The 17,037-nt window shown below is 37.8% G+C and overlaps 1 protein-coding gene across 2 annotated transcripts in view; it reads right to left on the bottom strand.

Annotated features, from left to right (window-relative positions):
* LOC145998434 (copine-8-like) overlaps positions 1-16,810 on the bottom strand; it is a 31,866-nt gene extending 15,056 nt beyond the window's left edge. For both annotated transcript variants that reach the window (XR_014443316.1, XM_083134845.1), the window contains exons 1-4: positions 16,558-16,810; positions 10,592-11,300; positions 6,793-6,928; positions 3,684-3,911 (exon numbers count right to left, since the gene is read on the bottom strand). Coding sequence is in view for 1 of the 2 variants with exons in the window: in XM_083134845.1 (XP_082990971.1) it covers positions 3,684-3,911; positions 6,793-6,928; positions 10,592-11,300; positions 16,558-16,628 (1,144 nt within the window). In the remaining variant the exon portion in view is untranslated. The remainder of the gene's footprint in view (positions 1-3,683; positions 3,912-6,792; positions 6,929-10,591; positions 11,301-16,557) is intronic.
* Positions 16,811-17,037: the final 227 nt, after the last annotated feature.

The following is a 17,037-nucleotide window of genomic DNA, read 5'->3' as shown; positions in this document are numbered from 1 at the left end:
ATAGTAAAATGCAATATAACAAACTCCTCATGACCAAAATTTCAATTAATTAAAAATTTAAAAAAAGAAAATTGTATACAAACATTTATGACAGAAATTCCCCATTTTACACCAATAAATTGTCTAGCACATGCACAATTTTGTTAATTGTGTGAACGCTGATGGAAAGTGCTACACTTGCGGGACTTATGAAGTAAGTCAATGAAAAGAAAAGGAACAGCATTATGGAATGTCCAAGTGGTGATTTGTATGTGTAATGAAAATAAAGAATAAAATGCACAAAAAATCTTTTAATAACATACACACATAAAACTGTATGTCTAGTGTTGATTGGCATATCTATGCATAAAATGGATTTAGGAATACTTCACACTGCAGTTTGTTTCAGGGGCAGAGAGCTGCACAGCGGCCAGAATCGCTTACTAGGCCCGCCTGGCTGGTCGGGCGGGCGAGTAAAACTATATACCTGAGTTTTGACCCGTCAAGCATCGAAAGCCCATGGCTAACTGGAAGGCCTTGCAAGACGAAGCTCGCTTATCTTCAGCGAACACTCATTCCGATTTTGCACCGTCTCCAGATACATGAGTCACGCAGTCACCGTTGCCAACTTTTAGATTCTAAACTGGTCAAGGAGCACATAAAATGTTCATCACTTTTATCAATTTGACATTTATTCCTTGCTAGAAAACATTTGTATCACTCACACCCAGAGGCGGCGATTAGGTTCCAAAACTAGGGGGCCAACGTGCAAAAGTAGGGGGGGGGGGGGCAAAGACAGTTTAATTTCCCTTGGTACATGAGGTTAGCGTGGTGCAAAAGTGGCAAAAAGTGGGGGGGGGACAACTGCACTCTCTCGGTCCCGCCCCTAATTGCTGCCACCTGTAAAGGAGTACGAACCAAGTCTGCAAAAAGTGTCATCGTAAATATTTTGGAACTTTGTATGACTGGTGGTGGTTCTACATTATACTTTTTGGGGGGTTCTCCCCTATGGCGCAGTGGTAGTGTCGTCACCTTGTAATCAAGGGGTACCCGGTTCGATACCCGGTGGAAGCACATGGTGGTTCGGATCCCACTTTAAACTATAGGTCCAGTCCCGATGTTCTTTAGGCAGTAAGACAACTGAAATATCTTTAAATGTGCTAAACCTTTTTTAAAAAAAAATAGAAATACAAAGTAAGAATCTTGAAATATAACCTATATATTATTTAATGAGTCTTTCTTTGTTTCCTCATTTCGAAGTTTGTGGGATGTAAATGTCACAAACCATGGCTTAAGTAGAAAATATCGAAGGACGTACATAAAATGTCGGTGCTTGATAGAGCGGGGGGAAAGGGGTGCGCTAAACCAAAATCCTGTCTAGGGGCCCAAAGCATCTACCTACAAACTCTTCGACATAATCGGTTTCAACATCAACAAATCTTAAAACGATAGTCATTTGCACCATAAGTGTGAAATCTTTGGTGTATTCAATTGACTTTTTTTAATTAGCAGTTTTGACTTTGTTGCACATTAATTGTACCAGTTAACTTTGAATTTTAGGTCTTAGATGATAATAATAATAATTGTGAATCTCATTTTGTTGTTACGTCTTAATGTTCTTGTAATATTAAATATTTGACGCAGTGGCGTAACAAAATCGTAAAGTACGCGTCCGCAATAAATAAGTTTGGGTCCCTCAAGTACAGTCATATTCTTCCAGGAAATTTATGTAATTACTTAGAATGGCTGGTTGTGGCTACACTTACATTAATAACTATACAAACCGATGTTCTAACTCTGAATTTTCACATATTACAACATATCTTTCTTTGACATTTATGTATTCAAAGGAAGAAAATACAAATCCCTTCCCCCCAAACAGAAGGCGGTACAGGATACAGAGAACACTCGAAGCTAGTGTAGAGCTATCAAGAAGAAACTTTCCCAAAGCACTTGATTTCAGATTTTAGCACATTCTTGAAACGTAGAACTTGGATCAGGAAATTCGGAAGATAAATGATCTTCGTGCCCATTACAGAGGGCAATATCTGCATCTGAAGTTGTAGGAACGAAGGAAGAACTGCTAATATTATCCATATCCTTCTTCAGTTTAAAACATTTAAATGCCCCATACTTTGCTCCGTGGCAGTTTGAGGTGCTTTACCGTTAACATATTAAAATCGGGTAGCCTATGCAAGGTCACGAGACAGAAGAAAAGCCAAGATAAAGTGCTTTTTATTCAAGAAAATAATAAATGGATAAAAATGTCCAAGAAATTTTTGCCTTGATGTTTCACATGAGAAATGATAATTATTTTGACTTTTTCGGGGCCCCTTAGGCTTAGAGCTGCCGCCCACCTCTGATTTGACGTATTCATTCATATTATAACGTTAAACTAGAATATAAAGCCAGATAAAATGGTCTTAATTTTATTGCCCACATAAATTAGCCTTTTCTATCTTTCTCACTTCCATTTATTACGTTTTTCGTATCAACTTCATGGGACGGGAGGCCCCTACATGCGCAAGGCCCAGGGTGCTCGCCCACTTCACCCACCCCTTGCTACGCCAATGGTTATACAACCTCAAGGCACCTGCGCTGCGCCTAGCAGAAATTCAAATATTTCCATGCGTAGTGAAATATAATGGCCGTTTGCAACACTGACAGGAGTGCTCGCTTCTACTTGCAAGAACTACATCGAGTCTCACGGGTCTTCTTAAGACCCGGGTAATAGAAAAGCCTGGCAGGCATCGATGCCTGTGCACAACTGTGACGTGAAGCTCGCTTGCGCGATGTCGAACACCTGGGCTTGACGTGCGAGTTGCATATTCTTGTAGGCGCGCCTCCTCGCAGACGGGTTTTTTCCGGGTCTTGTGCAGGTCTCTGTTCAGGGGCACTTCATGCTAAATCAGGCTAATCGGGACTAGGCTTACATTTTAAAATGGGATCCACTGAGCAATGTATCTCCACTGGGGATCGAACTCAGGTCACCCAAAGTGTTATGTACCATTGGGTTTATTTAAGGAATATAGCAACCAAAGGGTTATGCCTTGCAGGATATGTTTAAATGTGAAAATAAAGCAACATATAAATACATTTGAACTGTATTAGTATGGTTCTTTGGGTTGTTCTAAAAATTGCAGCATTGGCCACGTCTAGTTCGCTCCACGCAGTTTGTTTCTTTATAGAGCATATTTGCAGAAGAAACAATTAAACTTACAAGTGTATCAATATATGCTGTATAATACACACCTTATTACTAACTTTGTTGTCCATACAGTGTGGTGTTTGGTCACGTGGTACATGTTAACCAATCAAATGAACATTTAAAGCAGCAGACAGGCATATGTAGAATCTTCTGAACTCGAACACCGCCTTTACTGCATACAGCATCTACATGGTTGAACATAATTTCCTTACACCAGCTTGACACTGGGATACACTCGCACTACACCTAGTGTCAAAAGGTGCAGCGAATTGGATTGGGCTAATGTGCCCTTCCCATGCATGAACATTAATTTTGAAATCTGTTTTTTTGCTATTGAATTGCAATTTGGCGAATAAGTCGTCAGTTTTGGTAATCAAATGTTACGCATTATTTAAAAGTGATGCCTAAATACCACAGTATAGTTTCAAACCTTGATGAATACTGAATTAATAAGAAAGAAAGAAAAGCAAAATACTTTTACACTTGCAAAACCTACCTTGGATGCCAGCACAATACGGATTAGTTTCGTGCATATTCACAAAAAATTCATGCGACACTCTTCCGTCTGGTGGAATCCTGGCACCAAATCCAAGCACGGGAAACATTTTATCTGCATCGTAGTCCTGAATAATTGATCCCACAGCTTGAATGGCCTGCTCGTAAGCATTTGGGGTATTGCTTATGAAGTGTAAGGAATTTGGGTGGTTCGGATTCCCATTTGATCCTATAAAAGAATGATTGACAGGTAAGGAAATGTTCTTGCTGTAAGTTCATTGACACCAGCTTGGTTCAGGCAGAAACTTTACACAGAAGAGTAATAATTTTCACAATTTTCATGCTGTACTGACGAGGGCTGCACTGAAAGTTTCTGGAAAATGACATAAAGAAGAAAAATGAAAGTACATCAATTTTTTATTGCTTTTCAAAATATTCACCCTTTACAGCAATGCATTGTTTCATGCGATGGAACCAATTGTTGAAACAGTAATGCCAGTCTGAAGTTGGTACCTGCGAGACATGCATTTCGTATGCTTTGATAGCCTCTTCGGGAGTGAAGAATCAATGACCGCCAACTTGTTCTTGATTGTTGGGAACAAAAAAAAATCACATGGGGCTAAGTCAGGTGAATAAGCTGGATGAGTCATGAGTTCAACTTGTTCATGATCCAGAAAGTTCCTTGTGTCAGATGCTGTGTGCGAGCTGGCATTGTTGTGATGCAGAATGTTTCGACGATTGGGGTTTGAAGTTCTGATCACGTGGAGTACTTGTGGTATACCATTCTGCATTGACTGTTCTACAATTCTCTAGTGCAACAGTCGCAATGTGACCTGATTTACCGAAAAAAAGAGGCAACCATTTTTTCAACACACTGCATGCACAAACAATTTTCGTTGGTTTAGGCTCATCCTGGAACACCCACACAGCAGATTGTCGCATTGTTTCAGGTTCAAAGAGTAAATCCATGATTCAACGCCTGTGACGATGTTAAACACAAGATTTGATGATCCCGACTTGAACCGTTTGATCATAGCCTTGCACCACTTCACATGGTCGTCTTTTTGTGCTTTTGTTAAATTGTGTGGGATCAAACGGGCACAAAGCTTTTTCACACCTAAATGATTGTGCAAAATTGTTTGTATTGGACTCATGTCAATACCTAAGGAACCCTGAATTTTGTGATAAGTCACGTGTCGATCACTGTTGATTAGTTCACGAACTACATCAATGTTTTCTGGCACAATGGCTGTCGATGGGCGGCCTTCACGAATTTCATCACTAAGGCTAACCCAGCCACATCTGAATTCTTGAAACCAGCGAAAAATGTCGTCTTTGATGGGGCATCTTCGTGAAAAGTTTCTATCATTTGAGTAACACACTGTTGCTGTGTTAAACCTTGCCGAAAATCATAATAAATCATGGCACGTAAGTTCTCTCTTGTTAATTCCATTTTTTTTACAAACACCTCACTTCAAACTTCTATCCAGAAACGAAAAAGAATTTGTGTTACATAAGTCCTTGTATTTACAGTCGTCAAATATCACAGTTTATAAATATAACAAAATCTAACAGATTGCACAGATGCCAGTACCTGATTCCTGAAACTTTCAGTGCAGCCCTCGTATTAATATTTTGCGTGCATATTTTAATTACATGTAAAATCAGCCATGGATTACTAACTTCTGTCATAGACATAATTAGAGTAGGACAACATAACTTGGCAGAAGAAAACTTTCATTTACAACTAAAATGCAAGTCCTCATTTCATTTGAGTTTTGTTATTTAGAGTTGCTTTTCTGCAACATTTGGCTTACCTCGACGATGAGCAATGATATGATGAAACTGACGAAGGGACATTCACAAAGAACACCCATACCCACGCTATGATTTGAACCTGGGACCCCTGGTCTCACACTGTGCTAACCACTCCACCATGGAGGATGGCTTCTCGTGGATAACTTTGACAGTGTTACCAACTATATCATTGGAAGTGTAGCACTTGTTCTAATTCTTATGATATGAAAATATGTGTGCTGGCTTCTGTGGCAGAGTGGTTAGCACATTGTGTTAGGATGCCAGGGGTCCTGGGTTTGAATCCCAGCCTGGGCATGGGTGTTCTTTGCAAGTGTCCCTTCATCAATTTCATCATATCACCACTCACTTCGCAACTGACCAAAAGTGGCAGAAAAGCAAGGTAAAATAAACCAAATCAATTAATCATGAAAATTTGTAAAAATATCCTAATGGAAATTAATATTAAAAAAACAGATGAAATGCTTAATTTCTTCTCTAATATAACAACTGTTCTTGAATGAACAGATCAACAGAATTCAGTGCATCAAATTGCTTGGTGTTGTAACACTGTAGGAGATGGCTTGTAACCATGGTGAGATCAGCTAAAAAAAAAAAACTGGGAAACGACCCCTTTTCATCAAACCCGGCGACCAGTGGCAGTGTTTGGGCAGTTTAGTTTCGCTTGGTAGACAAGGTTAGTAATGAGACGCGATAGTGTGGGGGCAAAAAATGGAGGAGCAACTGCCCCCACACCCTTCATAATTGTTGCCGCTGTGGGGACCATCCTTGGTGACAACAGGAATTTGCTTACAGAGACACCATAAATGGCACATTTCAGAGAACCATCCTCTTCTCGACCAACAGGCTTAGACGAGGGATATTAAGGTTACAGGTAGATACAGATAGTGGTGCAGTAGTGGGGTGTGCTTCATTTTACACATGTTAGACATAGAGACCCTTCTGAAATTCCAGAGACTTCACCTTCTTAAAGTAGAAGAACTCTACCAACCATTTAACACTTACACTTTTGGCAACATTAATGTTTGTCACATCTGACTTACCGTGCAGTGTGCCTATCACATACTAAAAATCCAGAAATTCCCGGTAATCTGTCTCATCTCTAATTCATTATATTTTATGGTAAATAGTAACATAGCCCAAAAAGGTATTGCTTTCCAGAAAAATCCTATATAATTTTTTACCATTTAAGTTTTATTTAAAAACACATACCAAAATTATACTTTTGCCTCCTTCCAACTAAAGTGCTCAAATAAGGGGTTGGCATCAATGTGGTGCCACCTCTAATCACTTACCTGTAAAGTCTATGGCAAAGGAACAATTCAATTGTGTTCCACCCTTAATGTAGTCTGTGAATGAGTATGATGGACGAATTTCACAGTAGTCAACATGTATCTCGCCAGAATTTTTGTATGAAGAGCCTTTCTTCTTCTGTAAATAAATTCTCAATTAGTGCATAAATATTACATCTACATATACAAATACATGCAATATCAAATAAAGGTTCATTCATATTAGGAAAAGAACAAATGAGAAATGAAGTTAAATTCTTCCATGAAATTTTATGAAGTTAAAACAATTCAAACAAGTTGAAGTATGTTTCAACACACAATTGTCATTACAGAGTAAATTCAATTATTGGAAGCAATAATTAGCCTAATTATTAAGATGACAACATTTCAAAATGACCATCTCAAAGGTAAATGTGTTTGAGATTAGAAGTTGAGGTACAAAATACACTTAGGCTACCAGTGAGTGACGTAACACATGCATAAAAGTAAGTTCCTGAATCAAAATATTAACAAAAAATTTTAGTAAAAAAAAACACCACCATATTAAGATTATTGTGTACTATTAACATGTAGTATGGTCATCATATGTTTTATGGAGGAGGAACTTGAACACAAGGTTGATGAAGTTTGGTGTTACAATCACATTAAAGGCACCAAAACCATAAATTTGGTCAAACAGTACACCATTTGTGGGAAATACTAATTACACTGGTCGACATGGAATTCCTCCTTGCAATGAAAATGGGTGTTTCTTATGTTTTCAAGGGTGCTGAATATAGCCAAATTGTTCCATCAGCCATCAATTTTAAGGGACATGATATTTCTCGGTTCGTTGTAATGAGCTCATCATCGAGCAAAATATTAGGCTTTTATAAGCTGCTCCAAATATGGCTCTGTACATAAGTGAATAATCTCTTTGAAAATTGAAATTAGCCTGATTCTGGAGATTTGCATGTTTGATCCATCGATGAGATGATTACTACAGCTGCAGCAAGACAAATATATTATCAGTATAGATTAATATTTTAATATTATTTCACAATGTATTAATGATTATGGTAAGGAAACACACAAAAACAAAACAGTAAGAATGAGGAAGAGAGGAAGGTTAATCTGTGAAATGAAAGATATAAGCAAGAGGGGAATGAAAAAGGACATATATATATATATATATATATAAGAAGGGAAGACCTCCGTGGCAGAACGCTAGGATGCCAGGGGGTCGAATGCATCACTCATATTCATTGATGCAATTAGCCAAAAGTGAAAGGAAGGCGATGTTAAATAACAAAAATCAAATCAAATCAAGAAGGAAACAGATTAAAGAGAATTGTGTAATATTTCAGGAGAGATGTAAGCAGCATGACTTTTCCTTTGTTAAATATGAAAGGGGGAGGGGGCTGCAACCCTCCCCCCTTTCAAGCATCCATGGATGTCCTGCTTTTCGTTTCAGAATATCTGGCCATCCTAAATTATAGATATATTTGGTATTGAAAGGTAACTTGCAGATTTCACTCTCAGCTGTTTGAAACCTCCCTCTGTACTAGGCCATGAAAAGCACCAAAAATAGTCTGTAGAAAACAAGCCAAGAACAGCAAACAGCCCATGCAACTAAACAAACCATGCTATCGCAGCCATACCCACAAAATACATGAACTGGACTTTTTATAATACTTGTGGACAAGTATTGTCGAAAGGGTAGGGGAGAGGGTTTACATACACTTTTTAGTAGCCAGTTCTAATTTTGCCATCTTATCCTGCCTTTAACGTTCTTTTTTCTTAGGGATACTGGGCCAAAGGAGAGGGTTATGACCTCCACCAACCCCCCTTGGGCATGCCACTGCTTGTGGATAACTTTCCACACCAATCACCAATTGAGATTTTGATTTTTAAGTTCACTCTATGGATAGATAGGCTAATTGGAACTGGATATACAGTTTAAAAACATTTTAAACCCAAACAACTATGTGCCTCCACTGGGTATCAAATCTTGGACACATTGATTATAAGGTGATGACTTTACACTATGTGATCAGGGACCAATCTATGCCTACTAATAATTAAGTATTATATCTTCAACTTTCTATGTTAATCAAGCAATTTAAGTTTATTCGCACCTGACGAAAAAGAAAATTAAAGTAAAGGAACATTTTAATATGACATACTGCCGAAAAAAAAAAACACCTTCCCAACTTTGCAGACAAAATTAGAATAATTCCCATGATTTTTCCGGATTAGTGTGAACCATGCTGGATGTTGACCAATTACCCTATGCTTCATAGGCATATGCACCCTTGGTAACGGTTCCAATTGTTTTATGATTTTTTTTCAAATTCTCCTAACAGGAAGACTAATTATAATAGAATTTTGGCAATCATTGTCACATGAAATTTGAACCTTCCTTACAGTAATGAGCACATTTTGGATTTCGAAAAAAAAAAAAAACACCTTAAAAATTACCTTGTGCTAGCATGCACACTTCCCATGGACAATCTATTTTTCCGTTAAGGGGAGGAGTTACAGTTACGCACCAATTGTGCATCTATTTCAATATAGTCCAAATTGGCACTGCTACTAAAGAAAAAACCTGGGTGTATCCAAGAGTATGAATTTCTCTCCATGTTGCAAGTGGAAGCATTTTTGTATGTTGATTATTAAGCTTGCCAAGATTTTTTAAAATATGATGAATAAGAATTTTCGGAATTCCATGTATTCCTTATGGGGAATCAACTTCAACATCAAGTTACAGCTAATCAAATTGAAGTTTCGACTTTTCTGCTGGTGAAATTCATCTTGAAACTGCCCTCTTCCCATTGATATCTTCTTCTATTCCATCAGAAGTTTGATATTCCCAAGAGAACAAATCAAATGCATTTTTCCTTGCTTCCTATGACCATCCTGGCAGTGTTGCCAAACCTGATGTGTATAAAAGAACTAAATTTCACCTTATGGAGTTAAAACTTACTTTCAAGGAGTTAGATTTACGAAGGCTGGATAAAGTGCTTCCTTGGGTAATGTTGGTTGTCAAAGGTTATTACCGATAACTCTAAATTGATCACTATTAATTCTTATTTTCACCATCTAGATCTGGCGGCATCACACATCTCAATAATCCACCAATGGTCGTATGAAATTGAAAATAAAGGATTCCCTGGAAACAATATTATGTCAATTTCACGTCAACACGGCACTATATAAAAAAAAGTAGCTGGGGATGTAAGAGGGGATGGGGTGACACAGCCAATATAACAATATCATATCACGTGCAAAATGTATAATCATGGCAAAACTTGGTCTATGTGGGCCAGAACCAGTGATGGCATCATAGTGAGGCACGGGGGCAGGCACCCCAGTTCACAGCCAAACGAGTGCACGAAACAGCCAGATCTGGCTCCAAGAGAGCTAAGTTGGCAACACTGCCACGGGATAGGGGAGAAGAGTAGTGCTTAGTAGCACTTAGGGACTTTATCTTAATGCTAAGAGAAACAAACCTGGCCTGCCTAACCTAACTATGAAAGTATATATTGAACAAAATCTTAAGGAAATGCTAAAACTTTGAAGTATGTGTTAACAGAAGTAAATCGAAATCGAACCATGTTAAAATTACATTCATAGCATAAAATTGCAGTTAAACAAAATAAACTTGGCTGCACCCTTTCTGAAAATTTTAATGATATATCACTACCTTACAGCTAAACACTAAATTTGCTGTTACAACTGCGGCTTGAAAACATACTAAATGATCACCATTAAGAATGTACTCTGGATAATCGCATGGGTACAATATAAAAAATTGCATTACCTGCTTCTTTTGATTAATGCATGGCAACATCCTCACTTCACCACTGACAAGTTTCCTAAGCGTAATAAAAGCTTCGCCAATGAGATCATGGCCACCATCTGAGTCCCAGTCATAACACTCGATCTTTAACGTTCTATCATAATCTCCATTGCACAAGTTTCTCACTGGGGTTGAAAATCTTTTCCATTGTGGGCTAAGAGTATTCATCACAACTTCAGTATCATGCACTGCTGCATATTCTCCAGTTTCTAAAATTTTGTAGATCTTCAGAAAGGGATCTGATTTTCCAAAAAAATCCTTCTTATCCAAGTTTTGACCCCTCAACTGAAGAATAACATCATCTTTCACAGCACTTAGTTCTTCTGCATAGATTATTATGCTCCCAATATTTCCAAAAGTTCCACCTTGAAGAGGCAAGCTAACTTTGCTGCCAGCCACAATCTGTCCCAGAGTGCATGCCGCTCTTCCGAGGAAATCGTGGTCTAGCAATCTTGAACTCGAAGAGTCTACATCATACACTTCAAATTTCAGAGGCTGTTGTTCTTCAAATCGATAAGCTATGTGAACTTTTTTGGTAAAATCTGGGTCATGAGAATTAGCAACCACCTCAGTTCTATGAAGTTCTCGCCACTGTTTTTCACCAAAAAGCTGAATGTATGTAACACACATTGGATCTGATTTAGACATCACATCTTGGCCCTTCAGTGCTCTGGAGAAAAGAAAATATATATTTTAACTGTTATATAGCTACATTTGTCAAGATATAATTGTAAGAAAAATAAATATGTAATCAATAGCGTTCATACACTTTACACTTGTCCTTCTCTTTAAGTTTGAAATACAAGTGAAAAATTTGACTCAATGAAGTTTTGAACTTAAGATCATGGCATTAATGCCTGTCTTCTACTAAGATATCCAGTGGCGTGCATACAAGGTAAGCTACTGAATCACTGCTTCGGCATGTTATTCGAATTTTGCATAATTCCCAGGATACTTAAGACTGTCTAGAGGCATTTTTGCAGAGCCCATGAAAGACTAAAATGCAGCAAAGCAGTGGCGTGCGGTGTTTTTATCAAGGCAAGCCTGCCCCTTGATGTACTATTGTTTATTTAAAAATTATATATTCAGTGCTTCGGCTATCTAAATGGCCACTGCACGCTACTGAAGATATCAAACCCAACTTTGCCATCCTCCATGGTATGGTCAGTGTAAAATGCTGTGAATGTGTGATGCACCAATTGTGTAATGATTTATTTGAGTTTATAAAAGGATCATTGGAATTTTGAAGAATACTGGAAATTAATGTGGAAGTATATTTAAAATTTAAAAAAAATAACTAGCACAGTTTCAAAGTAACACAATGTACTATTCTGTGCATATGTGACTTTGGCCATACGGTGCTGCCTTCTGAAGCATTATTTTAGCATGGAAATATGCAATTTTTAAATAATTGAACTGAATTATGGGAGCAGGTTTGGCTGTTAATCATTTATGAATTCCTCTTATACCACACGTCTAAAGAAAATATGAAATAAACATACTTATAAGAACATCATCTGTCACCTGAGTAAGTGCCATATCTTCGCTGAATGTTAATAAGGTCAGACACCATTTCTTCATACCAAATAGTGCAAGATTTTATGAAAACCGAAATAATAATAATAAAATAAGTCTTTATTATAGCGAGCATGTTTCAGCCTCGAGGGCCACTTTTACAACAAACCCTTGTCTCGGTGATTAATACAAAGTAAAGTACAAATGGAATAAAATGGAATATACGAACATATCCTGATTACATGTATGATGGATGAACATTGAATACCAAAATACAAATTGAATTAAAATAATAAAGAAAAAAGGATTATATGTATAAACTAATGTTCGTCACTTTCATCTTTACATATACATGTATAAAGTCAGCTGGAACAATGAATGAAACAGCAGTAGCAATAATAATAATAAATTGAGAAGACAAAACAAAAATTACGAAAAATTAGAATAGTTATAACAAGTTATATTAACAGAGTTGCCAATTATTACAATGGATATATATATTTATAACAGAAAAGTTGCTCATGATTATGTGCTTAGCTCCCTTGCTACTAAAGGTTTTTTTCCTTTCTTTTTAAACTGCTTATGACACTGGATGGATGTTAGAGAGGATGGAAGGGAATTCCATTCTTTGGTAGCAAATACGGTGTACGGTCTTCCGTAAGGTTGTTGTATTATGAATTGGTACTGATAATAAATATTTCTGTCGCGTTACATGTTGATGCCTGTTCGAATTTATATTCAGTTTCTCAAAAAGATATCCAAGTTGTTTACTGCTTAGTACTTTGTGTGTTAAGGTTAGTAACTGATATTTAGCGAAATTCTTTGTGTTAAGCCAGGGGGTCCCTTATTTTGAGCCTGTATATGAATCTCATGCATGCATTCTGTAGTTTTTGTAGCTTATGAGATATGGAGCTGCTTGCATTGAAAGCAACTATGGCTCCATAGATTAATCGTGATAATACTAGGCTTCCGTACATTTTTTTCTTAACCTCAGTGCCTACAATATTCTTTAAGTGGTACAAGGCTCGAAGAGATTTGTTGGCTTTCTTTATCTGCGTTGAGATATGATCTGACCATTCTATATGGGAATCCACGACAAAGCCTAGGTTATTAATAGTCTTTTCTAAAGTTAATGTGTAGTTACTCAATTTAGGAAGTATCATGTGATCTGTGCTATCGCTTAGCTTTTCACAATAAGTTTGGACCCTATTATGACGAATTTCGACTCAGTTGGGTTTAATTTTAGCAGGTTAAATTATGCCGTTACTGATGGCGTTGAGGTCTTTCTGTAGCTGGGATATCGTACTTGTGTATTCTTTTTACCCCTGTGTGTATATAAACCTGAGTATCATCAGCATATTGGTTATACAGAGCATGTGAGAGACTTTTATGCAAGTCCACTACATAAATGGAGAAAAAAAGAGGTCCAAGGATGCTCCCCTGGAGGACTCCATTACGAATGTTTAATAGCCAGAACAACAGTTGTTTTTGCCTCGTGGCTCAGTCGGTAACGCGTCTGACTACCATGCTAAAGGTCCCGGGTTCGATCCCCGGCCGGTTCAAATCCGGGAACTTTTCTAACGATGGAAGCGGCCCCGGCGCCCACCCAGCGTCGAATAACATGGGTACCTGGGGGAAACCCTGGGGGGTAAAGGCGGTCAGGGGCGTGATGCTGATCACATCACCCCCACTCACGACCGGATCAAGAAAGTGTGGGGCGTTACCCCCACACCCCCTATACGCCTTCATGGCGTGGTGCTATGCACAGGGGAGCACTTTACCTTTACCATCTTTACACACTGCTTTCTGCCAGAAAAGTACGATGCAAACCAGTTGTGGGTAACATCAGTAAACCCCAATGCTATGTAACTTAGTGAGTAGAACTCCATGGTTTATGCAAGCGAAGGTTTTGAGAAACAGGAGTGCCCACAGGGGAGATTCATGATGGGCCTGCATCTTGGAAATTTTGGGGGGAGACAAAATTTTATAGTTTTAGCTGCCACTTCTACATATCTTCACACAAAAATAGGGGGATTGTTTCATTTGATTGACTTGTTATTGATTTTTAGTTATGGTTATTATGTACAGTTTCTCTACCTACCTGTGGCTGATTGCGGCGATGGGGTTGAAATGAAGCACCACCACTTATGCTTTTAGAATCAGTTTGGAAGAGAGGGGACAAAATGTTAAAAATAATGTTCAGTCAGGCCCATAAATAGAATTGATCTCCAGGGGGGGCTCAGGAATTATCAGCGGGGCTTTGTAAACCAAGTCCATTTTTCAAGAGTTTAACAGTGTTAAATGAAGGTAAATTGTATGTGTGGTTGTGTGTGTGTGGGGGGATCATTAAGTTACATCAAATTTAGAAATGAACAAAAATTACCTTTTTTTTATATCTTTTAAAACATCGCTTGAAGTGTTAATTGACTGCTACTGAAATCATCCCTTACAACACACTTTTGATGATACAGATATTTATGTCACACAAGAAAAAATGCACAATATGCAATCATAGTGACTACACTAGCCCATATTCCACCCCCAGTTGAAGCAGTGAAACTCCCTTTTGTTCCCAAAACTTGGGATCTGTTGGCCTGTGACGCAGATGACATCAAAGTCACAGATTTTTGTCTAAACAGGCGGTCGCAACAGAGCAGCGAAGTACAGATAAAGAATATAATAGCTGCTGTTTATGTTCTTTGAATTTATCCTTCAACATGTTCTGAGCAAAATAATATGTGCTGTCCATGCTATCCTTCCTGTTCACATGGTTTGATTGTAAAGTGTTCCTGAAGCTTTGCAATGGAAAACATTATTCATATTGAGTTATTTAAAGTCACTTTTTTACCTTGTGGTTAATCGCGATGTGGAAGATGGGATTGAGAAAGTTGGAAAGTTCAGGTACACAAGACATGACGGGTTTTGAATAAGTTATGGATCTACAGAAATGTGTTAAGAATGGATATCTTAAACCATACATTGTTGTTGTCCAGTTTCCGACCATTCCAAATTTGCAGGTATTATATAAAATAAGTTGACAAATGGCTCTGCAGAACGTACAATGAGTGTAATTAGAGCCATTAAAAACAGACTACATTCGTGAATGGCTGATGAGTGGTTAATGTCTACTGATATTTTAAAAGTGGAGCCAATTGAGGAAATTATTAATAAGCTTGCTGCAACAATGTCAGAAATTATGGCAAGAATTTACAATACCGGACCCTTCTGTAATTTCTATGCTACTTCTTATACTCACGAAATAATTAGTTGCAATGATTTATCTGAGGTTAACATGTTGGGGTGAGGTGTAGAAATTGTTCATTAATGTGTAGAAGTTGTAAAATAAGCTTTTCAATTCTCGCGATTGTTCTCCGTATACAAACATGGAAACCATGCGTTCACTTGTTCAGTAATCTGCATGGTGTGACGAAGATGGCGACTTTGAAGGTAGGAAATAAGGTTATTTCGTTCGTAAGTTTTTTAGTAACTTTTACTTGGGTACATATTAATAATACAGGGCATTCGTCCATATTTCGCATAGTCAATAATTTAGGACACTTGATCACGATTGTGTAGTATGGTGCCCCACAAACCATTCACGCATAGCCCCACAAACCATTCATGGTAAGGTTAGGTTAGGTTAAAATTTGGGGTCGTAGTAATATCAAGAATGTATATTTCGTTTTTTAAGTATTGGAAGCACAAAATTTTCAGGTAAATAATGAGCAATTTTGCAAATTCTACACGTGACCCCCAAATTGTAACTTCAAATTCGTGATTAGGAGGCCTCAATTAGTGAGTATGCGAAACATTACAAAAATCGGGGAGGGGTCCGGTATTGTAAATTCGCTCCGAAATTATCATCACTTGTGTAAAATGTTATATCAATCAATGTCATGTAAAATACAATATACACATTTGTGGTGATTAGGGGGGGGGGCAGTCGCCCCCCAATTTTCACCATTTTTGGGTACTAGTTTACTATCCTTCGGACACATTTATTTATTTTTACAGAAGAAACTACTTACTGTAATAAGTTCCTGTAGCATTGTCGAACATAGGGAAGGTGTTTTGTGTGATGTGGGAATGTTTCATAGCTGAAATTCATGTTGTTTGTTGAAAATTAATTCTCCGACGGAGAATAGCTAGCCCCACGAACCATTGACGCGTGGATAGGTTAGGGTAAAAAATGTGTCCGAAGGATAGTAAACTAGTACCAGTAAAGTAGTACCAAAATACCATATAGTACAAATGTCATTCGTGCAATATCTTTCTATCCATCAAACTATCTTAGTACTGCTACAGTACTTATAAAAATCACTGTCCGGTAGTGATTTGTTTGTGTTATGCTTTACTGCAAATGTTTAAGTATATTGTACCAGACATTAAGTAAATGAGTAAAGGTTTCTTACCTGCAACAGAGTGTAAGCTCTATTTCCGATGTCGGCTGAGCCGCAGTTCCTGGGGTAAATGGTGTGTTCATTATTTACAATTAATTTGTCGTGTTCTCAATAGTGCATTAAATGCCGTCCACTTCACTAATAGAACGATTCACAAAGAATCACAGACGACACACAGAGATTTACATGAAATGCTGCATCTACTACAGCGCTGCCCCTGGATTTCTGCTTGACATTTTATCGAGATAAACATAATCTGCCATCAGCGTTGCCAAACCATACCTGTGGGAAAGAACTAAATCTCTTGAAAAATGGGGTTAAAAGAAACAAGAAAAAAAGCTTAACAATTTTTCTCCGTACTCTATTGACTTATTAAAAAATTGGAATGTATCAACATGCAGGTTATTTTTCACCTGTCTCGGTTAATATGTGTGCCATTCCTGAACATGCCAAAACGTAACCGCTGGCACCAAACGAACCAAGTTGGCAATA

Source organism: Lepisma saccharinum, chromosome 1 (genome assembly GCF_977018435.1).
Source record: "Lepisma saccharinum chromosome 1, izLepSacc3.1, whole genome shotgun sequence".
Classification (NCBI taxonomy): Eukaryota; Metazoa; Arthropoda; class Insecta; order Zygentoma; family Lepismatidae; genus Lepisma; species Lepisma saccharinum.
This window is presented reverse-complemented; position numbering and strand designations above follow the sequence as displayed.